The sequence below is a fragment of the Cydia pomonella genome, chromosome 27, assembly GCF_033807575.1.
Source record: "Cydia pomonella isolate Wapato2018A chromosome 27, ilCydPomo1, whole genome shotgun sequence".
Taxonomy (NCBI): Eukaryota; Metazoa; Arthropoda; class Insecta; order Lepidoptera; family Tortricidae; genus Cydia; species Cydia pomonella.
Genome location: NC_084729.1, coordinates 6,702,901 through 6,727,819, shown reverse-complemented (window position 1 = coordinate 6,727,819; position 24,919 = coordinate 6,702,901). Strand labels below are relative to the sequence as shown.

General features: G+C 39.6%; 2 protein-coding genes across 2 annotated transcripts in view; one reads left to right on the top strand and one right to left on the bottom strand.

Moving 5' to 3' along the window:
• Nucleotides 1-24,919, bottom strand: part of LOC133532670 (cytoplasmic FMR1-interacting protein) — a 97,242-nt gene that overhangs the window by 30,981 nt on the left and 41,342 nt on the right. The window contains exons 7-15 of the mRNA XM_061871434.1: nt 12,125-12,229; nt 11,577-11,662; nt 10,064-10,184; nt 9,378-9,569; nt 7,761-7,882; nt 7,098-7,190; nt 5,865-5,995; nt 3,770-3,940; nt 2,789-2,871 (exon numbers count right to left, since the gene is read on the bottom strand). Coding sequence (XP_061727418.1) covers nt 2,789-2,871; nt 3,770-3,940; nt 5,865-5,995; nt 7,098-7,190; nt 7,761-7,882; nt 9,378-9,569; nt 10,064-10,184; nt 11,577-11,662; nt 12,125-12,229 — 1,104 coding nt within the window. The remainder of the gene's footprint in view (nt 1-2,788; nt 2,872-3,769; nt 3,941-5,864; nt 5,996-7,097; nt 7,191-7,760; nt 7,883-9,377; nt 9,570-10,063; nt 10,185-11,576; nt 11,663-12,124; nt 12,230-24,919) is intronic.
• LOC133532454 (probable serine/threonine-protein kinase DDB_G0283337) lies at nt 15,965-24,839 on the top strand. Its single transcript, XM_061871129.1, has 4 exons — nt 15,965-16,533; nt 21,489-21,616; nt 22,864-23,894; nt 24,379-24,839. Exons 2-4 carry the CDS (start codon nt 21,496-21,498, stop codon nt 24,730-24,732), a joined length of 1,506 nt encoding a protein of 501 aa, XP_061727113.1. The 5' UTR covers nt 15,965-16,533; nt 21,489-21,495; the 3' UTR covers nt 24,733-24,839.

Here is a 24,919-nt window from a genome sequence, read left to right as displayed (position 1 = left end):
GTCATAAGGGGAGACGTGGACAACCAAACGTCACCAGTAATTAGGAGATCTGGACAGTTGATGGTACCTTTAAGAATTTTAAACAAAAACATAATATCTAAATAATTTCTACGATTAAGGAGAGAAGGGACACAAAAGTGCTTGCCGCTAATCCTGAATTTTCAATGTATGTACCTGTCCTGTAAGCTAGATTTTAAGAAAATGTTTTATATCCTCTCCAAGCGGTCAATGTGAACTTTGTACTGAGGTGACCAAACTATACTGCCAAAATGCCAAATTCAAGGATACTTCTAAATAGGGAATAAAATAATAATTTATAGGTATTAGGATATATTTACATTATTTTAGCAATATTGCAGCAGTCTTTCGTTTTGCCGCGAAAATTCCGGGCTCTACTAATGACACGACTATCAGTGCATTTCACGCGCTTTAATCAGCGTGAGCGATTGTTAAAGTCGTATCGTAACCAAATCAAAACCTTAACAGCAGTACATATTTGACGACCGGTTTGGCCTAGTGAGTAACCACCCTACCTATGAAGCCGATGGTCCCGGGTTCAAATCCTGGTCAGGGCATTTATTTGAGTGATGCGCATAGATATTTGTTCATGAGTCATAGGTGTTTCCTATGTATTTAAGTTATTATAAATATTTATAAATTATATATATCGTTGTCTAAGTCACACACACAACACAACACGAGCCTTATTGAGTTTACTGTGTAATAATGTCTTATAATATTTATTTATTACATTACGATAGGATGTATCGTACAACGTTTTATAATACATATGGCCCGGTTGTTAAGTTTAAAGTAGCACCATATGTACTGCAAAATGTTATTATATTGTTGTATCCACATGCGTAAGGTATATATGTCGTGTTACAGACAGCGCCGGCCCCGTGACAGTCGCAGTATTCACGCTACTGCTGCTGGCGCTCCCGCCCACCACCAGCGACCGCGCCACATGGCAGCAGTGCAAGCACGGCTGGGACGGCCGCGGACGCGTCCTCGAACCTACGCGAGACGACGACGTCACCCTACTCAACTTACAGAAATGCAATATCACCAATCTACTACCCGACGCTTTTAACACTACCGTTCCTAAGCTGGAAGAAATACATTTAAGTGAAAATAACGTAGAAGAGATAGACGCAGCGGTTTTCACTCCAGTTTCACATGTTACTTATATTTTTTTATCAAATAATAAGCTCCGTAATATACCTGTTTTCGGTGCTTATTCACTATTCCCTAATCTAGAAGGATTGTATTTAGATAACAATAGAATAACATCTATTAATGACAGCAGGACTTTCTCCGCTTGCGTTCAATTGGAGGATCTATATTTAACTGACAATCAAATTGAATATATTTCCCCGGACGTGTTTAAACCTTTAATTAATTTAGAAAGTCTTTATTTGAGTGATAACAAATTAACGAGTATTTCCAGCTCTTTATTCAAAGTAAACTCCTTAAAGACGATATGGTTGGATAACAACTTAATAAATTACATATCTCCAAACGCCTTTAGGAATCTTGGCCAGTTGTTCCTTGAAAGTAATCGTCTAAGTTTTCTCCCTCCTAACTTTGCGTCAGTGATTACTCAACCACCGTACCGTGCGGTAGCTGTTACTTTGCACAGAAATCCTTGGCAATGTGCATGTTTGTTGGAAGTTATGGCGGATATGAAGAGAGCTAAGAACGGTGCGAAGTACGCAGCTTGGGAGTATAATGGGGTTCTGCGTTCGTGTGAGTTCCGTGGCAGGGTGTGTCAGCGCCACTCCTTGTCCGAGGGCACCCGATAGTTGTTCTCTTGTGAAATATATTGACGCTTTTATAAAACCGACTGATGGTAGACATTCATTTATTGTCGTTATTAAATAAGTTCAAACAGTTTTATTTTATTAAAAAAAACTTATAAGAGTACTTTCAACCTTTATAAGTGTGTAAGGCACTTTTTATATGTAGGTCGAGGTAACAGAATATAGTAACTGCCTAATACAGGGTCGCCCCGAAACCACCATTCCATACAAACGTAATCCCCATTTTCCTATCTAGATATTAACATTATCGAAATAGTTATTTACGATACAAGTGCAGAAAAAATGAAATTCGCAACGAGTGGTGATAATTAAAACACAACCGAAGGGAGTGTTTTAAATCGACACGAGTTAAATCGACACAATCATAATTATGGTTTTTTCGCAAATGTACCAAAAAAAGTCGTTCAATGTACGTGTGCAAGTGTCATTACTTACTTGTCCCGCGTCTTTTACGAGTCGTAGGCGACTCCACTCTCGGGACTCGTAAACAAAGACACACTTTGCACACTTGCATTGAAATGTACAACTATGCAATTAGACGTATAACAACCACAGCTATGCCCCCCTCGTTTTTTTTTCGAATTTGTTAATTACCTATTAAAATTTTGTATTGAATTTGTTTCGCTCCTAATTTTTATAACAATAAAAAAAATAAAAATATGTAACGAAGAGGCATAGCTATGGTCAAAAAGCAAAAAGGAAAGAAGGAAGAAGGAAGGAAGGGGCGTAAGTATGATCAAATTGCATAAAAATATGTTCTATAATGTTAATATCCAGGGAGGAAAATGGGGCCAACGTTTGTATGGAGAAGCAGCCATCCCCTTTCCTCTTAAAAGGTTCCCTAAGTTTCTAATATCTATAACTCCTTCGCCGTCGGTCCCTTATTTCCCGGCCTCTGTAGTAATGTTCTATACTTGTGCTGTTTGTCAATGGTTATTTCAATATATACATAAAGCAGTACTTACGTTGACTTTTCTTCCCATGGTCATTTCCAGGTAGAACTCCCTGTACCACAGCTGGGATAGGTCGCAGCACTTTTGCAGGGAGTCTGTTGGAAAAATGTCTGGCTTAATAGACTTAGAAAATCCAAATCATACGATTTATCGAATATCGTTGTATTTGAAACAGTGTCTGATATTTTTAGTATTAACTTTCTAAATTATCGGGTATGCCGTATTATTTATTATTTGCACCACCATAAACTGAGACGTTTATGATGGCGCTGCCTCACTTTGTTTCATTTAGATTTCTTGCATTTTGCCTTCATTTAGACGGATTATAATTACGTTATAATTTATAATCTAATTTAATTGTTTCTTACAATTCTCACCTCAACAATTGAGACATTCAGCATACTCTAGTAGTTAGTAGTTAGAAGTCTAGTACAGTAGAAGCTCTCCCGGTGGAAAGCCTCGATCTGGGCCAGGGTAGCGGCATCCAGGTCTTTGCGGAGGGTTCGTCTTCCACCAGACTTGCCCAAGATCAGGGCTTCCAGCAGCCCCACCAGTATATACACCAGAAGCTAAACTATACCTGAGAGATTCAGCAGACAGTTCCAGTAGAGTCCTCTGGAGGCGGAACCTCGATCTGGGCTATAGATACAGAGGGCCTAACGCGAAAACCGAAATTCGCAAATTGCGGGGATCTTTCTCTTTTACTCTCGGTAAGCCGTAATTAGAGTGACAGAGAAAAGTGCCCGCAATTGACGAACTTCGATTTTCGGGGTTATAGCCCAGGTCTGGACTTCTGGAGACCAATTACCTACAGCTGCATGACGACCTGCATTTATCTATATGTACACCTGGACTATACCTCACAGATTCAGCAAACAGTTCCACTAAAAGCTCTGGCTGTGAAAGGCCTCGATCTTTGCCAGGGTGGATGCTTCACAGTCCTTGCGGAGACCAGGGGTTCCAGCAATATATACACCAGGAGCTGAACTATACCTGAGAGATTCAGCAGACAGTTCCAGTAGAAGCTCTGCCGGTGGAAGGCCTCGATCTGTGAGAGGGTGGCGGCGTCCAGGTCTTTGCGGAGGGTGCGTCTTCCACCGGATTTGTCGGAGATCAGGGCTTCGAGTTGAGTGCGCACCATGTAGAGCTGGGTAGAAGATGGACCTAAAAGAAAAATATAAAGTATAGTTAGTGTGGCTAACTAACGGATGGGTGCTAAACATTAAAAAAAAAGAGGGTTGAGGACCTCGAGTCCAAAGTACAACAGTACCATAATAAACCGATATTTTCAACTGATATGGATTTTTTTGTCATTTAATAAAAATGTTGTCATGACAAGATGTGATGTAGGCCACCTGAGGCCCATTTCTCGAACGGAATTACACAAATATAAGTCCAGGAACTGTCCAATCGTACCTTTGAAACACACTAAGAACATCGAACATCGAACAGCGACCCTCCCCGTCTTCGCACGGGTTACACAAAATCTTAACAATTTATATACCTAAACATTCCTCAACAGGCGGAGTCCACACAGAGCGCTGGTGCTCGCTCTGTGTGGACTCCGCCTAATAACTACTCTATAGATAGGTCAAAACCGCATGAAAATTCGTGCAGTCGTTTTTGAGTTTATCACGAACATACACACAGACAGACGCGGCGGGGGACTTTGTTTTATAAAGTGTAGTGATTAGCCTAATAGCGTTCGAGAAATGGTTTTTGGAGAAATCGAGGAAGTGTTAAAACATTACAGGCACACCTATATGGTGTTGGGTATTTTAATAACGTGCATTTGGTCTCTTAGAGAAGTGGAACTGCACAGATAACATGTTAGACTGCCTTGTATTGTAAGTAAGTAAATATTCTTTATTGCACCAACAATTATACATTTTACATACATGTAAAACTACAAATGAATTTTAAAGGAAAATAGAACCAGGTAACAACAGGCGGTCTTATCGCTAAAAAGCAATCTCTTCCAGACAACCTTTAGGTAGCAGGAAATTTAGAACTCATACAAAAGTCAACATTTTTTGTCACTATTTTTTTTCAAGCTTATTTTACTGTCTGTCTGTTTGTCTACACTGCGCGTATACACCGTGGAAATTGCAATATTATATATGAGGATTACCACCAGTAATATTATTTGTACCAGCCTCGGAGTCCTTCCCTCTCAGAGCGGGGTCTCCTTAGGGTTCACAACCGCGGGCCCAGTCCCCGCAGGTCTCTCGCACGGATATACTGAAAGAAAGAGAGGAACAATAATATCTTACCGACGTTCCTTCTGGGCACTTTGATGGTGAAGCCAGCCTCGGAGTCCTTCTTCCCTCTCAGCGCCGGGTCCTGTTGGGGTTCACAACCGCGGGCCCAGTCCCCGCAGGTCTCTCGCACAGACACTATTATACTGAAAGAAAGAGAGGAACAATAATATCTTACCGACGTTCCTTCTGGGCACTTTGATGGTGAAGCCAGCCTCGGAGTCCTTCTTCCCTCTCAGCGCCGGGTCCTGTTGGGGTTCACAACCGCGGGCCCAGTCTCCGCAGGTCTCTCGCACGGATACTATTATACTGAAAGAAAGAGAGGAACAATAATATCTTACCGACGTTCCTTCTGGGCACTTTGATGGTGAAGCCAGCCTCGGAGTCCTTCTTCCCTCTCAGCGCCGGGTCCTGTTGGGGTTCACAACCGCGGGCCCAGTCCCCGCAGGTCTCTCGCACGGATACTATTATACTGAAAGAGAAAGAGGAACAATAATATCTTACCGACGTTCCTTCTGGGCACTTTGATGGTGAAGCCAGCCTCGGAGTCCTTCTTCCCTCTCAGCGCCGGGTCCTGTTGGGGTTCACAACCGCGGGCCCAGTCTCCGCAGGTCTCTCGCACGGATACTATTATACTGAAAGAAAGAGAGGAACAATAATATCTTACCGACGTTCCTTCGGGGCACTTTGATGGTGAAGCCAGCCTCGGAGTCCTTCTTCCCTCTCAGCGCCGGGTCCTGTTGGGGTTCACAACCGCGGGCCCAGTCCCCGCAGGTCTCTCGCACGGATACTATTAAACTGAAAGAAAGAGAGGAACAATAATATCTTACCGACGTTCCTTCTGGGCACTTTGATGGTGAAGCCAGCCTCGGAGTCCTTCTTCCCTCTCAGCGCCGGGTCCTGTTGGGGTTCACAACCGCGGGCCCAGTCCCCGCAGGTCTCTCGCACGGATACTATTATACTGAAATAGGGGCCACGTCAGAATGGATACAACAGCAGATTGACAAGATAAATGTAGTAAGTGTTTTTGTGTGTGTTTGAGCTGAATCTACTTTGCGAATTGTGGCACTAAAAATCTCTTCTTCCTCGCGTTGTCCCGGCATTTTGCCACGGCTCATGGGAGCCTGGGGTCCGCTTGACAACTAATCCCAAGATGTGGCGTAGGCACTAGTTTTTACGAAAGCGACTGCCATCTGACCTTCCAACCCAGAGGATAAACTAGGCCTTGTTGGGATTAGTCCGGTTTCCTCACGATGTTTTCCTTCACCGAAAAGCGACTGGTAAATATCAAATGATATTTCGTACATAAATTCCGAAAAACTCATTGGTACGAGCCGGGGTTTGAACCCGCGACCTCCGGATTGCAAGTCGCACGCTCTTACCGCTAGGCCACCAGCGCTTCATTGTGGCACTAAAAATAATAATTGGAAAGTGAAAATCGAAAATTTTTAAACCGGCCGTCTAATCCTATATCCTCACCGTTTAGATGCCATTATAAGTACCTAGCTCTCCATTCTTCTGATTTTTTTATAAGAATGCCTGTGGACAGTAATATTTCTTTGACGGCTATATCAATATATTGGGTCATTACCTATGAAATTGGCGTTTTTGTTCAAAAGTATTAGTCATGTCATAGTTTATTTATTTTAATAGTAACTTCGAAGTATTTTTTTATTTCATTAGTGCGCTACATAACAACGATTTTACATACAATTATTTGCTACTTTTATTGTTTTATGTATTCAGAATACCGCCCTGAAAACAACTCTTGTCATGTGCTGCCGGTTTGAGTATGTATGTGGGACAGATTTAAAAAAAAAATGAGATAGAAAATGTGCCTTAAAAATGTCTCAGATTACTGGCAAAAATTTTGTTTGGTTTGAAAATGCCATCACAAAATAAACCGCAAAATTCATTGTATGAAAAATCGAATTTCGTTTAAGTTCTCCATACAAAACGCCAATTTCATAGGTAATGACCCATAATGGTCCATGGAATATAGAAAATTCATGATTTACTATCGTTTTCAACTGCATCACTTGATGATGCTTTTAATTTCTTACCTCCGAATGAGGTCCTTCTTGTTCTTGATCGCCTTCCTGAGGGGTTCACGTAGAACTAGTTGCACGAAGTCTTGTAGCTCAGCATATATGGATCTGAAACAGCATCCGTTCAAAAAGTCTCTAAGGCAGACCAAAGAATTAAGGCAGTAATTTCGTAAATGCCGGTAGCGTATTATGTAAGGGCGATTCAATAAACAAGTTTACACAAAATCTATGGAGAAATAATCAACTTGAACGAGCGTAGACATCAATTATTCTGACATTAATAAATCAATTATGGATTACTAGAGAATTATCAATTAACACTTCTAACGACTGACCATATATTACAGTCAGTCAACAAAGTAAACAAAAATGTTTTATTATACCGCGGTAAAGGAGTGTTTTTGTCGACAAAAAAATACATGAAATCATGGCGTAATTTTTCTATACGTCCGAGGAAGCGAAATAAACCGCGCCTGCCTCCAAGCCCCTCGCCATATAGGGAGCGTGCATGAACTGTAGAGGACAGCACAGGAGCCCCTTGTTTATTAGCGTTAAGTGTATGTCAAGTTTAAGTTTCCGAATTAGACCACAAGATGGCAGAACCTACAAAGTGCAAGAGTGTGCGTGCACTGTAGCTTATAACCGTGCACTGTAACTAATTATAATCATCATCCTTACCGCCTGGCTGCATCAGCGAACACTGTCTCCATCCTGGCCATGAGCACTTGTAAGCCTTTGATCATAGCGATCACTTCAATCATGGCGAACTTCTCTTCTGAGGTGTAATTGTAGCGGGTCGCCTGTGGACATAACATCAAATGTCAGTAGTCGGTTATTCCCACTAGTTACCACCAAGTTGTTACCAGTGTTAACGACTGGGATTAGAGTCTGTCTAGCTAGGAGTGAAACATGTATTTCATACACTTTTTTTTATTTTTTCATTCTTGGACACTTGGAGAGCCTTTACACCTCCAAATCTTATTAATGTCATTATTACTAGCTCAGACCGTGGGGACCTTATACATCTCCAAACTTAATGTATTAACCGCGGAGACTATACGTCTCTGTAATATTGTATAATATTCTTCACTTGGTACATATTAGTTATGTATTCTGTAGCATTAGTTTATGAGACTGCTAGCTTAACAGTCCAGACGCGGTTTATTTATTTAGTATGAATTTTATTTTGACACTTGGAGAGACTTTACACCTCCAAATCTTATTAGTATTAGTACTCTGACATTGGGGACCTTTTACATCTCCAGATTTAATGTATTTTTAACCATAGAGACTATACATCTCTATTGCATTGTAGTAATTATTTATTTTAAGATTATTATAATGTAATGTTTACCCAGGTATTGGCTGTTGTATTTATAAATGTTATGTATTTTTATGTCACTATATAATGTTACTAAAAGGTTTACTGACTTGTAAAAGAGCCCTTGAGGCCTACTTACAAAATATTTTTTTTGTTTCTTTTTTTTTTTAACCATCAACGGACTTGGACAGCTACACAATGTTAAAGCGCCACCAACATAAAATACAAATATCAATGAAAAATATGATGCTTTTGGTGGTGCTGCCACACTATTACCTGTGGACAAGTTAACATATTTCACAACTTTTTAGACTGTACAATGTTGGCGGTAGGATACAGTGATCTCACTTATATTAGTTATATTTTAAGCGCGGGCCAGTCGATCAACATTACCCGGTTTACGTCTAGTATCTATCTACCTTTATAAAAAGAGAAATAAAAAAATAAAAATAAAAATTATTAAAAAACAAAAAACCCGACTGCACACTAAAAAAGAGGAAAACAAGCCCCACAAGAATATTGTTGTTGATGGTAATTATTACAGGCGGGGACCAACAACCAACATGACTATAAGTAACCCTCTGTTGGTCCCCGCCTGCGATAATTACCATCAACAACAATATTTTTGTGGGGCTTGTTTTCCTCTTTTTTAGTGTGCAGTCGGGTTGTTTTTTTTTTATAATTATTATTTTTATTTATTACTTTTTACTTTAGTTACCCCCAAATCCTATGACACTCCCATGATCAAGACGAATGTAACGATTCCTCATACATCAAAATCCATCAAGCCGTTTAGGCTACAGGAGGCCACAAAGAAACAGACATACATACATACATTCGAAAAACATTACCCTCCTCCCTTTGGAAGTCCGGTAAACATGTTGTAGAACTTAATAAAACAAGACATTTCACGCCATAAATCGCCTCTTGAGAATACAGAATCTCTAGCACTTGTGGGGTGTTTTGAGACTCACACGTTCGTACTCCTCGGCGTCGGGCGGGCAGCGCGGGTTGCTGGCGTGGTCGGTGGGATGCAGCAGCTTCCACGAGCATAATTCGGTGAGCACCGAACACCAAGATGAGAGGAGCTGCAGGCCGCGCAGGCAGAGCTCGGTTACTGCCTTGTTTTCGGCATCCGAGCCCGCCTCTTTGAACGTTGTTGTTACCTGAAAAACGTAATTAAATAAATATTTTGGGGACGATCTTAGACAGATCGACCTGGCCCCAAACTAAGCAAAGCTTGCACATACTATGCGTAGATACGTATATAGATAAATACATACTTATATACATACCCCCTTATTCATAAACGTGTACTAAAGTTACGATGCCGCTAATAATCGTTTGTCCTTTTCCGACGTATAGGTATGATGGAAAGGGACAAACGATTATTAGCGGCATCGTAACTTTGGTACACGTTTATGAATAAGGGGGATAGAAAACACCCATGACTTAGGAACAAATATCTGTGTACATCACACAAATAAATGCCCTTACCAGGATTCGAACCCAGGAACTCCTGTTTCGTAGGCAAGGTCCAAGAGGCCGTCAAGGTTTGGGGCTAAATCTAGTTTCAAATGCAGTCAAATTTTCAACCACACAGTATTCAACCGTATCGATTCTTCAACCGTCTGGTTGAAGTGGCAGACCTATAACTCACTTCATTGCTGTAGCAAGCCAGCTCGGAGATGTAGTTCTGGTGTTCCTCGCGGATCTGGGGCAGGTGGACCATCAGATCAGCTTGTGGTGATGGTGGGTTAGGGCTCGAAGATAGCGGCCACCTGACAAACACAAACTTAGTTAAGTTTTAGCTTAAAACTAACTGCTCATGATTCCATGTAATATTCTTTCATTACTTTTAGGTTAGCTGAAAGAGATCCCTCATAGGGATAAGTTCGCCTTTGTACTTTCAATTATTGTATTTGCTGTACCTACCCTTGTTTCGTACAATAAAGTATTGGTTACTTACTGACATCAGAACATGCACTTTATTCTTATGATAATAAAGGCTATGTTCAGATATTTATAAATGCCCTGACCACTCCGATATATTTGATGGTGAATGTAGAGCTTGACCTGAGTCAAAGCAAAGAGAATTAAGAATGCGTGAAAAATGTTCAGCTAATATTATAACCAGTGTAAGCGTAGGAGTTGAAAATTGAGTTCCGGTTACTCCAGTTATAATATTAGCGGAAAATCGTTGAGCATTAGACTTTTTGTTTGCCACGACATCTATTGTCGAGTAGCAGTACTGAGAGTTCCGCTACTTGACGCTAGATGTAGACTACGAAAATAATAGTATTTTTGGTAACAAGACCGTTGTATGGAGTGAACACTCTTGATCTTCTTACTTCTCTTTGCCTGAGTGGTGAGCGCCTGACAGAGCGCTCGGCGAGGCGGGTAGCGTGGCGGCAAGCGGAAAAGTGCTCTGTGGGGAGGTGCGACCTCTGGCACACGTTTCATGACAAACATGTCCTGCCCAGTCCTATTTAACCCTTTATTTCGCAATGTAGTTTAATAACAACATAACTTTTGACCATCTTTTTGTATTTTTTTCTTAACCAGGTTACCATAATTATTCGGAACTGATAGGCGACAAAAGTAACGGTGTAAGGGTGAGGGTGCATATACATTTTCTACCTAGCTCCAACTCAGTAAGTAATAAAACTAGATGGTTAAACAGATTGTGATTCATGGGTGATTGTGACCATAGGTAATTCTATAGCGTTATAGTGTTATTGTATTGTATTGTATACGGGCGATTTTCCGCAGCTCGACGACTGGCGCCTATTTTGCATTCTATAGCGGTATAAATATACGGGACAAAAACGGGACGGGAAAAATACTGGATGCGGCACTGTAATACCGAGACAGTTCCGTATATAGGTACGGGACGTGTAGGAACCCTAAGTATAGGTAATTGGACGCCGAGGAGGCATGAACCTTGATAAAACTTTGAGCTTTAAGGGTTTAAGTTTGGCAGCAGTTTCAGCTACGTCAGTTATTCGCGTTTTGGGGCGCAGTATTGAATTCCTAACGCGATCGGTTGACTTCACGCTCAGAATACTACGCTCTTGCTGATAAACCTCCTTTTGGATTTTTGAACATCTCTCAAAAACGAAGTCTGTACTCCTTAATTTTGAAGGGATATGGATAATGTAAACCTAACGTACTTGCTCGGGTCGTAGTGCTTAGAACGCTTGATGTAGTTAAACGGCGCGATTTGCATATCGCCGAATAGAGGCACCACCTCCAAGTTCTGTAAAAATAGAAATATTAAAAATAAGTCACCAATTGCGATCAATTAATGTTTCCATTGCAAAAGGGTACTTGGGTCAACACACAAATCGTAATGTCACAAGTCACAAGTCTGTGTTCCGTATAAACTCCATATAGACCATGGGAACAGATTTCCATGACCAATAGGATACCAGGCGATAACTCGCAAAGTGTGATATATAATGAACTCTCTTGAACGTCAGCTGTCGCTCCGTATGAGGGTTGAGAAACACCAACCCGGGATGCGATGACAGACGAAATTTGCGCCTAGCCCACGGTCTAATAAGTAGTGGCTAATTGTTTTGTTGTCATGAAGGCCATGACCACTCTGTTAAGAGTATAACGAAGAAGAAGAAGAAAAATTGTTTTAATAGTTTGAATAAACAAAGTGTTTTCCCTCAAACATCCTATTGTAAAGTTCTATAAAACAGTTGTAATTTACCTTGAAGATCCTATCGATCCTGTCGAGGCGGATCTTTTTCTTCTGGTCCAGACGGTTGATGTTGCAGGCGTCTGAGTCCATGAGGAACAGACCGAAGCCCATGACCTGAAAAGAATAAATGCCGTTTATTCGGGTATATAGGGTCGGCAACGCGCGTGCAACTCCTCTGGAGTTGCAATCGTACATAGGCTACGGAAACTTCTTACCATCAGGCGGGCCGTATGCTTGTTTGCCACTGACGTAGTATAAAAATAAAATAAAAAAATCAATACGATTTTAGTCTTTAAAAGCTCCAAAAGGGAAAGCAACCATATTATAACTTAATAAATAAATAATGCGTTACAGTGCGGCATTTGCTTGATCGATTCAATTCGTTGCACCTACTGCCGGAAATTACTGAAAATCGCACCCGATTTGTTATTTACGAGATACAATGCCTGTGGAGCCCCGATAGACAACCTGCGGTCAAAAGTTAAGTATGTATCTGTATATAAATAAAACTACGTCATTGTTAACCGAGCGTCACCGAAGTTCTCAGTTGGCTGATGATCAAAAGCATCAGGCTTGGGCAAAAATGCTTTCGTAAGTCCTGATATTCTCGTAAAATTTTGTGAGCAGGTTCGATAGTTGGACAGAATTTTTCTGTCGTTTCGTTTTTTGAAAAAAGGTCAAAATGGCAGGCATTGGCATAAAGGCACCAGTGGGTCTATGGCATTTAAAACTCACTGCAATGATATAATCAAAAAAACCTAAAAATCGGTCCTTCGAACTCTCCTCTCCCCCGGCTCAAGGCCTTCGGCCCGGGACTTTTGATATGTTCACCTCCTTAACTATTAGTCTAAAACTCTAAACAAAATTACGAAGTCCAAAAATGTGTTCCAAGCCTTTCCCTCTATAACTTTTTTTGAGCACCCAGAGAGGAAAATGGGGACTACGGAGACTATGGCGAAGCGGCAGTCCCCTTTCCTCTTAAAATGGTAGTAAAGTACGTAGCGAATACAATAACTAGCAACACAGAAGCGGTGAATTCCCTCCCTACTTAACCTTGCCTTATCGCTTGGTTCAGCGAAACATGATACCAGTAGGTACGACATAAGGGCGTAGCTGAAACGTGGCGTTTTGTATTGTTAACTTCATGTTTATACATTCCAACCTTTTTTATATATACTGATAAGATACCGTTTAGTATTATATGGACCCTGTAACAGGAGCAATAAATTAAAAATCTCAAACCCACCAACATTTGTTCAGCGACTTTAAAAAATAACTTGTGTTTTGATGTTTAGTACGGTCACGTCTGAAAATATCGATACGGACAAAGTGCGAAAAATATGTATACACTATCCTAATGTATGGGCCATAAGGTCGTGTATACATATTTTTGGCACTCCGATCGTATCGATATTTTCAGACGTGACTGTACACTTTACAGTTTATTAGACGCAAACTAATTGCGTACGAATTAAAGAGTGACAAGTAACCTTACCACAACTGCCTTAGCAGTCTGCATAACTTTCTATACATCTCGCTCGCACTGATATGCGATACGAGCAAGATGCATAGAAAGTAAGTTACGCACACGCTAGCGAATATGTCAGTGTCAAACTGGTAGTAGCCGTACTGCAACGTCAATTACATTGATGATAGCGTACTTACATTAAAGATAATAATTATTTTATATGAAAAATAGGAAGTCTAATTTAAAACATACCGTCTTTTATATAACATACTGTTGTGTCTCAGCTACATGTTATTACTATTTAAATATTAATATATCCCGTCAGCTTGAACATGTCATGCTCTGTCATGGTCTGTTTAAGCTAACTTTATTTTTGAGTATAATTACAGTGAGACATCTCATTCGGTTCTCGTATGTTTCTTTTATCGTAATGAATGTTTGACGACCGGTTTGGCCTAGTGGGTACTTGGGTAGTGACCCTGCCTAAGAAGCTGATGGTCCCGGGTTCAAATCCTGGTAAGGGCATTTATTCGTGTGATGATCATGAATATTTGTTTCTGAGTCATGGATGTTTTCTATGTATTTAAGTATTTTATAAATATTTATATCGTTGTCTAAGTACCCTCAACACAAGCCTTATTGAGCTTACTGTGGGACTTAATCAATTTGTGTAATAATGTCCTATAATATTTATTTATTTAATTACGTCTATTACTAGCCGACAAACCGGTACAGAATTTTGACTCTTAGAGACTCTATACATCTCTAAGGATAATTTAATAAAAATCATTTAGTTCAGACATTTAAACATATTTACACCTCTAAATAATTTTAGATTTTTTGTATTTGTTTGTTTTTTTTATTATTACTATTTTAGTTTTTTTTATTGTAATTCCACATTTAGAGACTTTATACATCTCTAAGAAATAATAATACTTTACTTACTTTTACTTTAAGCAATAATTAAATTAAATTAAATAATCATTTATTTCAGGCATTTACAGCCCATATGTGTGTTAGTAACATACAAAGTAAAACATAAAAATTAATATGTAATACTTTAGTTTGCATTAATATTTTCAATGAATTGTATTTTATAATTGTTGATGTGGTTGTTTTTGCTTGCATGTAAATGCCATGTTGACGTGTAAAAGTGCCCATGTGGCCTATTTGCTGAATAAATGTTGAAGTTGAAGTCATACTTTAGTACAAGATTTATGTGAATATAGCGACTTCGGGTGTAGCGACGTTTTTTAATGAACTATTTGTAACAAATTCTGAGATTAACAATCAGATATTGCGACCGAAGTCGATCGTCAAAGGAAAATGAGCTTCCTTTCTTATCTTTTGTTTACCTACATCAACAAATGTTTAGCAATTGTGGTGACCTTTTGTTTAATGGTAGATAGGGCTATAGCGTGAACACTCGTTCGAAACGTACTACTTCGGAGTTATTTTTTACAGACGTGTCTTTATCTGTTAACCTTTGCTTGCCTATAACGACGAAATGACAATGGTCCCTTCATCGTCGTTATATCCAAAATCCACCTTGCTACTGTCCGAGACCTCGTACCCTTTGTTCTTTCGTGGGCTTCGAACTATCGATCTCCATAGGTAATCTAAATCGGTTCAGCGGTTTAAGTAACAGACAGTGTTACTTTCACATGTATACGATGAATAGGGATTAATACCCAATTATTAATTGGATCTTTTACTAAATTAATCCAGGGTCCTTAACTAATTGTCGTAGATTCATCAATTAGATAAAGGTGTTATTTTATTACTTAGGGATCCGTATGTTTATTAATAAATCCTGTACAAAAGTTAGCGAATTTCAAATTTTGCAAGCAGGGTGCTTAGCCAACGTGCCAATCGTTAACGCACCCAATACGTATACGTAGTAGAGACCTGTAGCCTGCGTTGATTGGTGGCAAAATTAAAGAGAATAAAATACGGCCAAGTGCGAGTCGGACTCGCGAACCGAGGGTTCCGTACAAACTTGTAGGTATATATTATTATATGATATATGTAATAAAAAATTTACGGTTTTCGCAACTTTTCCTTTATCTGTGCTATAAGACGTTGCTTCGTGCCAAATTTCAAGATTCTGAGTTCACGGGAAGTACCCTGTAGGTTTTGATTCCCTTGCGAGTGTCGAAAATTTGCGGCATAAACGGCTGTATCTTTTGATTGCGTTGGCTTAGAAGATTGATTTTTTCACAGCTAAAAGGGACAGTAGACCTGAGTATTTGATATAGATTCCAGCTTGATACCTCCACGCGTTCCCGAGAAAAAGGGTCTTGACAGACAGACAGACGGACGGACGGGCGGACAACAAAGTGATCCCATAATGGTTCAGTTTTTTCCTTTCGAGATACGTAACCCTAAAAACAACAAGTAACGAAACAACATATAAGCCATGAAATGGTCCCGACTCAGCACGTTGCTAGCCTGGCTGGGCTAGCGCTGGTCTTCCGTCGGGGCCATGACCGTGTGCAGCACGAAGCGTAATACAATATTTGAAGCAAAAAAATTTAAAAACACACATTATAACAAACAAATTGAAAATTAAACAAGTATCTTTTCACAACGAATTTAAAAAAATACATTAAATCTCTAGCAAGGATCCCTAAACATCCCAAGTTATATTAAAAGGGATTAAGTTCATTAAAATCCTAAGTACAGTTAATCTAACCTTAATGTTATTGTAATGTGTGAACTGAAAGCCAAAATGACTTAAGCGTCGTTTTTGTTCACGAAATTCTAATATTTATGACTGTAGTAACTAGGGCTGTACCCGATCGTGTAGAAAACGGAAATGAGTCATTACGATGTTGTATTTATGAAGTGTTAAGAAGAATTTCGCTATCAATGGTCTGTTGTTAGTTAAAATCCGGTGGCTTGGGTGGTCGGTTGTGTGCTGGTGACAAATTGGTTATTAATAGGCCAGGTTCGTACATACCATTAATTTATGTATTAAAGTCAGGTGGGGTGAGGGAATGGAACGGAAAAAATGTATGGGTCTTGCAGGCAAAGTACTTTAAAACCTTAAGTTAGTTCATTTTACTTATAGGAAACAATCTTTTATTTTTAAAAAGAAACAAAACTGCATTCAAAGATTTTTTACAATTAGTTTGTCGGCAAATATTCTTGTGTACAAAATTTTAAAGTTTATGGTTATTTCGTACGACAGACCTAATGTTTTTTGGAGATATTTTAACATTATTAAATTCATCGACTGGTGCAAATTTATATTTTTTGGAAATTTTAGTTGGCTTGGTTCCCGAGCGAGACAACTGTTTTTTTAATGCAGCATTGATTATTTAAAAAAAAATGTTATTTAAGTAAAATGAACTAACTTAAGGTTAAGATGCTTTCCCGCCAGGGCCCATAATTTTTTTCCAACCTGTATAGTTTATTTTGCTCGGGGCAAGAGAAACCGTATGAGAAAAGTCCTGCTAAGATTTTTTAAGTTAATATTATTGTCTTCAATATATTTGAGTATCTCTAAATATCTATTCCCTGCAAGTGTTTGCTGCATGGTTTCTCCTATCCCACCAAACCTTATTAACTTTTATTTTACCCGACTGCCGAAAAAGGTGTTATGTCAAAGGTGTTATTTGACGACCGGTTTGGCCTAGTGGGTAGTGACCCTGCATATGAAGCCGATGATCCCGGATTCAAATCCTGGTAAGGGCATTTATTCGTGTGATGTGATATTTGTTCCTGAGTCATGGGCGTTTTCTATTTATTTAAGTATTTATATATTATATAATTATATCGTTGTCTAAGTACCCTTAACACAAGCCTTATTGAGCTTACTGTGGGACTTAGTGAATTTGTGTAATAATGTCCTATAATATTTATTTTTTTATTATGTCACAGTTAGGTACTTGAATATTCATGTCTGAAATGTCGTTTTAAAATGAGAGTTTACCTCGATTGTATGCCGGCGGCTTAAATAACAGTCTTTGTTTCGGAGACGGGCCGGTTGTTTATTGTCAGCAGTCACATCTGTGCGGAATGTTTCAATTGCCGACTCAACAACCGACAACAAGAAATCAACACGTTTATAGTTAGGGTTTCTCATGGCTTGACGACCACTTTGGCCTAGTGGGTAGTGACCCTGCCTACGAAGCTGATGGTCCCGGGTTCAAATCCTGGTAAGGGCATTTATTTGTGTGATGAGCATGGAGATGGATGAGATTTGTGTGATGTCCTGAGTCATGGGTGTTTTCTATGTATTTAAGTATTTATATATTATATATATCGTTGTCTAAGTACCCTCAACACAAGCCTTATTGAGCTTACTGTAGGACTTTAGTCAATTTGTGTAATAATGTCCTATAATATTATTTATTATTTATTATATTATTATTATATCATTGTTCGTGCTCTCTGCTGTTGGCTGTGTGCGGGGCAGTGCCGCCCGCCTGGCGGCTATGGGACACAAGTATTTGACAGTTGAGGCATTCCACGGTGTACTGTCGGGGACGTGACGCGTGGCAGTCAGCCTTTTATCCTGCATACGGATAAAATGACACAGTGGGTTTATTTCGAAATTGGCGGGCTGTAGTGAGTTTATCGACACAGCAACAACTCACAGCTGCCATTTTTACAATCCTGCGAGATGCCCAGTATCATTGGCTTAGTCGAATCGAAGTAATGAGTGTGAACGTTTTTGGTGCCCATATAAGTTTATTTTATACATGAGTTTTCTCAGTTTTCATGAGGATTATGTGTAGTAGTGGTGTGATTATTTTGACTAAAACTGAATACCAGTGATGTAAAACTTCTTAAACTGCGTCCAAAAGAGAGGTATGGGCATTGTGAATGTCATCACGCTTTGTGTGGAAGGGCACAGCACAGCGGATGTCATTACAGATCTAGAGCAGAGCCCAACTGGGGAAGTACCTCCACCTTACAGAAAACCGCAGCCAAATAACATTAGACCCTATTCATAATGTTATGTTCCTGCCGGTGAGTAAGGTTGCCAGAGCTCAAGGAGGTTGTGGAGTGTTAGGGTCGGCAACGCGCATGTTACTCCTCTGGAGTTGCAGGCGTACATAGGCTACGGAGACTGCTTACCATCAGCCGGGCCGTATGTTTGTTTGCCACCGACGTAGTTTAAAAAAAAATTAACTTAATGATTTGTCTTAATTTTACTACAATGGGCAGTTATTTTAGGGTCATTCTACTTTTTACTGAAGGTTATTGCGATTTTTATTTTAACTTACACTAGCTAATAAAACATGATAAGCACAGAACAAGCTTCAATATTTGACCCTTGGCTTTTTTTATTTTTATAATTTATAGCCTGGAGTATGCAAATATACAACTATGTTACCGTCCCTGCCATTTTACTTATAATGACAACTTGGTATTAAAAAAAAAAATATAATAGATAATATTTCCAAGGTATCGTTAGTGCGGCATTAAAATGTGCTTTATATTGAAATACAATTTCAAAAAATTACATAATTTACGCAAACTCAAACTCAACTGGGATTGGGCGGGACACATCTGTAGGATGCACCCGGACAGATGGGCCAAAATATAGACCGAATGGGCACCACAGATCACCCGAGGCAGAGGCAGGCCAAAAACGAGATGGTGAGACGACCTGGACTCATTCAGTGGCGACAACCGTGACGAGTGGCGGAAGACAGGAAAGGCCTTTGCCTAGCAGTGGCACACAATGTAGGCTATTAAAAAAAAATACAAATATGTATGTATAAAAACACTTGCTTTTGGGGACAAAAAAACCTGCAGTAAAAAGTAGAATGACCCTTTAATTAAATATAATTTTTAATCCACCTTGTTTACAATTGGGCAAAATGACATACATATACACGGGACAAAACAGTTATATGTATCGTTGAGTAATAGCTAAGTTATCAACCGTTATCATGCCAAATATCGGCTTCTTAGTTTTATCGAAATGCCTCAGTTATCATTTATCAATGAGATATGAAAGGACGCTTACCAGGAGGAATTTCGTACATTGGCCCGCCTGTTCCTATATCTATCACACACGCGCGCAATTATATTGCTATCCCACTCGCACAGTGTTTGACCGCCGGCATCATGGCACTTTTGGCACATCGACTAATTATTCTTCTTCTTCCTAGGGTTGTCCCGACATTTATGCCACGGCTCATGGGGTCCGCTTGGCAACTAATCCCTTGAATTGGCGTAGGCTCTAGTTTTTACGAAAGCGACTACCATCTGACCTTCAGACCCAGAGGGTAAACTAGGCTTTATTGGGATTAGTTCGGTTTCCTTACGATGTTTTCCTTCACCGAAAAGAGACTGGTGAATATCAAATGATATTTCGTACGTAAGTTCCTAATATGAGCTATTTATTGTTACGAGCCGGGGTTTGAACCCGCAATCTCCGGATTGAAAGTCGTACGCTCTTACCGATAGGCCACCATCGCTTATACATCGACCCATCATTGCCTTTATTTATTCCACCAAGCACCCTGTGCAAATGGCGAATACCTAGATCAAAAGTCTTTTTCTATACATAAACCAATAACAAAAAATAATAATACTTATTCAGAACCCCCAGTGTAAATTTATTCGATTTTGAGTTTCCTAAACGTCCCGCTTGGGGCGCTGTTTTTAAATCCCATACAAAATGAGTCTTAACGCAACCGCGTCCGTGACGTCACGATATCGAATAAATTTACACTAGGGGTTCAGTCCGTTCAGTTCTAATCTTAAAGGCAATACCTTAAGGTGCAGTAGTTTAAGCCAGTCGGGTTTTTGAAAATCAGAGCGCTTTTTGACATCACAACACGGTTGCCAAAAATTTTATTAGAAAGCTTCAGGAGTAAGGGCTTTCTCTAGTAGCTTCATCGATTCGAAACAATTGTGGCAACCAGAGAGGAGGCCTATACCACAAAGTAAATAGCGGCGGCGCGCGCCGGAGCAGAGAGTCCGCTCAGTACAAAGTGCCATTTACGCACACAGACGTTACATTTACAGGCGTTCTCGGGCACTCTCGGGCAGAGCTTAGTCGGGCTGTGCGCGCGTTGCTCACTTGACGTCCCCGCCGCTACTTAGGTACCTACTGTCATGTACGTCAAAATGCAGTCTCTAAGAAATGTAAACATGATAAGATGTATGTATAAACGAATGGATGTATGTATGTCTGTAAACTTATATTACCTACTCCTTTTTAAAATTCGAAATTAATACAGAAGCAACCCTAGTGAGTCGGGCAAGTTTAGGTATGTATTTTCAAGAACGGGGAGAACGGACCTTCTGTTTATTTTTTATTTTGTGCCTGTGCCCAGCAGTGGGACGTACCGACGTATATAAGCTGAATTATTGTTATTATTTATTTGTGGCTACCAGTTCGGCGTTCAGAACGTAACTTACTTTCTATGCATCTCGCTCGTACTCGCTTATAAGTGCGAGCGAGATGTAAGTATAGAAAGTAAATTACGTTCTCGATAGCGTATATGTCAGTTTTGACACTCGGCCCGATTCGAAGAATTATTAAGACACATTTAAGATCTTGGAAAGATCGATAACGATAACTAAACGACATGTCAAAATTGACGTTTATTTCGATTCCGCTGTGATCGCAATAAGATCTATCTACGATATTTCTAAGGTCAAGGCCAAGTGACATGATTGCCCGAATCGAGCTGCTTCTGTCAATTATACGACATACAAACGATATCGAAATGAGAACTTATCTAAAGCAGAACATTCTTAGAATCGGGCCGACTGTCAGAGACTCATGGTACGGGTACTGATTTTTTGAGTTTCGCTCGATATACAAAAATCACAAACATAGGTCTAAAACGCATCTTACAAATATATAACAATTTTTGCGCGCGAGGGTCTCCCGTTGTATGTAATGTGACCCGTTTAAAATGTCCTACACAGTTTCAGAATGACGACGTACTCAATACGATTAGACGAACTGGATCTGGCGCTGCTGCCCCTGCGCGTCCACAACAACGACTTCTTGAAGAAGGAGCACTTTCAGTTCCAAGTCATCAAGGAGCATGCGGGTAGGGTTTACGCGGTTATCACACTATGATGTGTGAGCATGACAGCGCTGTATACGTATATAGCGCAGTCCCGCTCGCACACCGCAGCGGCGTACGGATCCGTACCACTTACTATACAGGGTGATTCATGAGACGTGAGCTGGACTAAGCCTACACAATCAGTAAATGTTAATGAATCGTTCACCATCATATTTAAGTAAAACAATCACGCTTTTTATCTGTTATTTAACTTTTTCTTAAGGACAAATTTGATTATCTACAATCATGGACACCCTACAACACTTAATTAACAAAGATAAAACCTCTTTAACCGTTATGACAGCACTTTGATTATGAAGAAAATAAAATGTCACACTTGAGTGAGATACGATTTTATAAAAGTAACCAGACTCCGATGACATTCAATTTGTCACTTATTATGGATAAAACAAAGAGGGTGACCATAAATATCGTAAATAAAATAAAACTCTTTTTTTTTAACAGTAAAAATTAAATTAACGTTAATCTCACAAATACTGGTACGAAACAGTTGCTAATAATTTACCGAATATGCAGGCTTGATCCTGCTCACGTCTCCTGAATCATCCTGTATACACCTACTATCATAATATACTCTGGCAAACCAGATTTGTCAGTAGAAAAGGCGGTAAATATGAAAAATGTAGGAGCAAACGATCGCTTTCCCATACAGATTTTGAATTTCATGCCTTTTTCTACTGACAAAGTTGGTTAGTCAGAGTATAATTGCAAGATAAATAATATAATGTCACCTTTCACGAAATCAAACTAATTGCGATGCTAAACATGTCACAATTATCAAAAGCAAATTAGACAACTATTCAATATTTATTTTCAAACCTCTAATTTAAAGGTACGCGGTATTTAATTACTGGTGGCCTAGCGGTAAGAGCGTGCGACTTGCAATCCGGAGGTCGCGGGTTCAAACCCCGGCTCGTATCAATGAGTTTTTCGGAACTTATGTACGAAATATCATTTGATATTTACCAGTCGCTTTTCGGTGAAGGAAAACATCGTGAGGAAACCGGACTAATCCCAACAAGGCCTAGTTTACCCTCTGGGTTGGAAGGGCAGATGGCAGTCGCTTTCGTAAAAATTAGTGCCTACGCCAAATCTTGGGATTAGTTGTCAAGCGGACCCCAGGCTCCCATGAGCCGTGGCAAAATGCCGGGACAACGCGAGGAAGAAGAGGTATTATAATTACTCAACCGACTATATATCCATTCCAGAAGTTCCAGAACTATCAGACGTTACCTACACATGCCACATATGCGCCATCAACGTGCCAGCAGCGTTCGCTCGCGAGCATAATGCGAGCGTAAAGCATCAAACAAACGCGCGCATCGCTCGCGTGGCCACGCTGCGCACGCACGCGCTCATATCCGCGCACCCCCCTCCCCTCGTGAAGCAAACAGGGCGCTTCTGCGTGAACTGCGCGACAATTGTTGATGAAGACCATGACAAGACAAAAGAGCATCGAGTCGCTGTGATGCATGATAATCTGCTTTGTGAGCTGATGAAAGCATACGTTGGGGATGATGATGAATCAAAAAATGCTGATAACAACGTTGATAACAATCAAAATAAAATGCATATTGGTGGTAAGAAAGATGAAGAATATTTTAAAATAGCTGAAGAGAACAATAATATTAATGTCGCCATGGTAACTCAAACGATAAAACTCCAATCAGAAAATATCACAGATAATGTAGTTACAAAAGTCATGCAACCCATTGCGGACTGTGCAACCAATGATACGACCTCAGAAAGTAAAAGTGAAGATTTCAGTAAAGATGATATTCCTAAAAATAACACGAGCGCCAACAAAACTGAAAATAAGCCTCCTGCAAATTCAGTTTCGCCTACAAAAAGCCAAGCTCAAACTAAAGATGTGACAGAAAATGGAACAGGTCAAAATGAGCCTGGTACGTCGACAAAAAACGGAAAAGGAACTATGGAACCGAAAGCAAAATCAGCAAGAGAGCCCTATGAAAAAGAGCTGCGCAAATTTATGGACTCTAAATATCAATTCCAAATTAAAGAATCGTATTCCCGAATACATATAAAGATAAATGACGATACTGTAAACGTTTATAGTGATCATTTCCACAGTTTTCACAGAATATACAGAAATGGGGACATAGAATGCATAGTTTGCGATAGCACTTTCAATGAAAAAAATCAGGAGGCACACAAATACAGTGTGAATCATATGAGTGGTGTTGTTCAAATCGGAACGGATGGAGAATACGTGAGAGAGGTATGTATATGTATTATTCGCTATGTTGAGAATTGCAATTTTGCTAGAAATTCAAAATAATAATTCTACTGAATAATTGGACCATTATTTAAGAGTTTGTTCTTAATCACCTTCGATTTTTTTTAAAGTGTTGGTAGATTTTAATGGCGTTTCCAGATATGTATTTTAAGATACAGCATGTCTGGCAAATAACCAGAAATGCCATAAAAAACGAGCCAATTTGTAATCACACATCCAGGAAAATGAGGAAAACAAAATATTTGGAGTAACTTACCAATCTTCTTCTTCTCCCTAGTCTTAATCCCATCTACTTGCGGTCGGCTCTCCTAATACGTCGTCTCCCAGAAAATATATCCTGGGGACTTATCTAAATGTTTTGTTAAACATAATAATACAGGTCAATTTTCAAGAGTCATGAATCAATATGCTCTTGCTATTTGCGTTGTTCAAATGAACATAGTTTTACAAGTTATTTTTTTTTTAGATAAACGAAGCATACAGCCACTGCATACTATGCAACCAAAAGATCAGCAACATAAACGTAGCCAAGCACAAGCAATCACAGCACCACACTTTACGAAAAACCAACAATGTTAGAAGCACCAAACCGAAAGCAGCAGCTACAACTGACAGAAACATCGAAAATACAAGCAAAGCGACCACGACTGAAAGAAACTGCAATAAAAATAATGTAACATTTGATGTAAATGAGCCGTATGAAGAAATTAAAGGAGAACTACAGTGTCTGGTTTGCGAATGCAGAGTTCCAAAGGATGTACGGAATAGAGAGGACCATTTAAAGGGATTTAGACACATGAATAACTTGAAATCGAAGTAGCCAGAGAGAGGCGAAATAAGCCTTTAAGACGAAAAGCATAAACTATTCAAACAAAATTAATTTGTAAATGAATCCTCAGTGCCAATAAATCGCATTTCAATAATGTATTTGGTTATTTCATTTGTTGATTAGAGCGACCCTCTACTTCATGCCTCATGAATCATGATGATACGTGCTTCATGTTTGT

Excerpts from the sequence above, each read along its gene's own strand:
- LOC133532454 (XM_061871129.1), top strand. The coding sequence starts at position 21,496 with ATGACGACGTACTCAATACGATTAGACGAACTGGATCTGGCGCTGCTG. Across the intron at positions 21,617-22,863 it reads AGTCATCAAGGAGCATGCGG|AAGTTCCAGAACTATCAGAC; the intron begins GTAGGGTTTACG and ends TATCCATTCCAG. Across the intron at positions 23,895-24,378 it reads ATGGAGAATACGTGAGAGAG|ATAAACGAAGCATACAGCCA; the intron begins GTATGTATATGT and ends TTTTTTTTTTAG.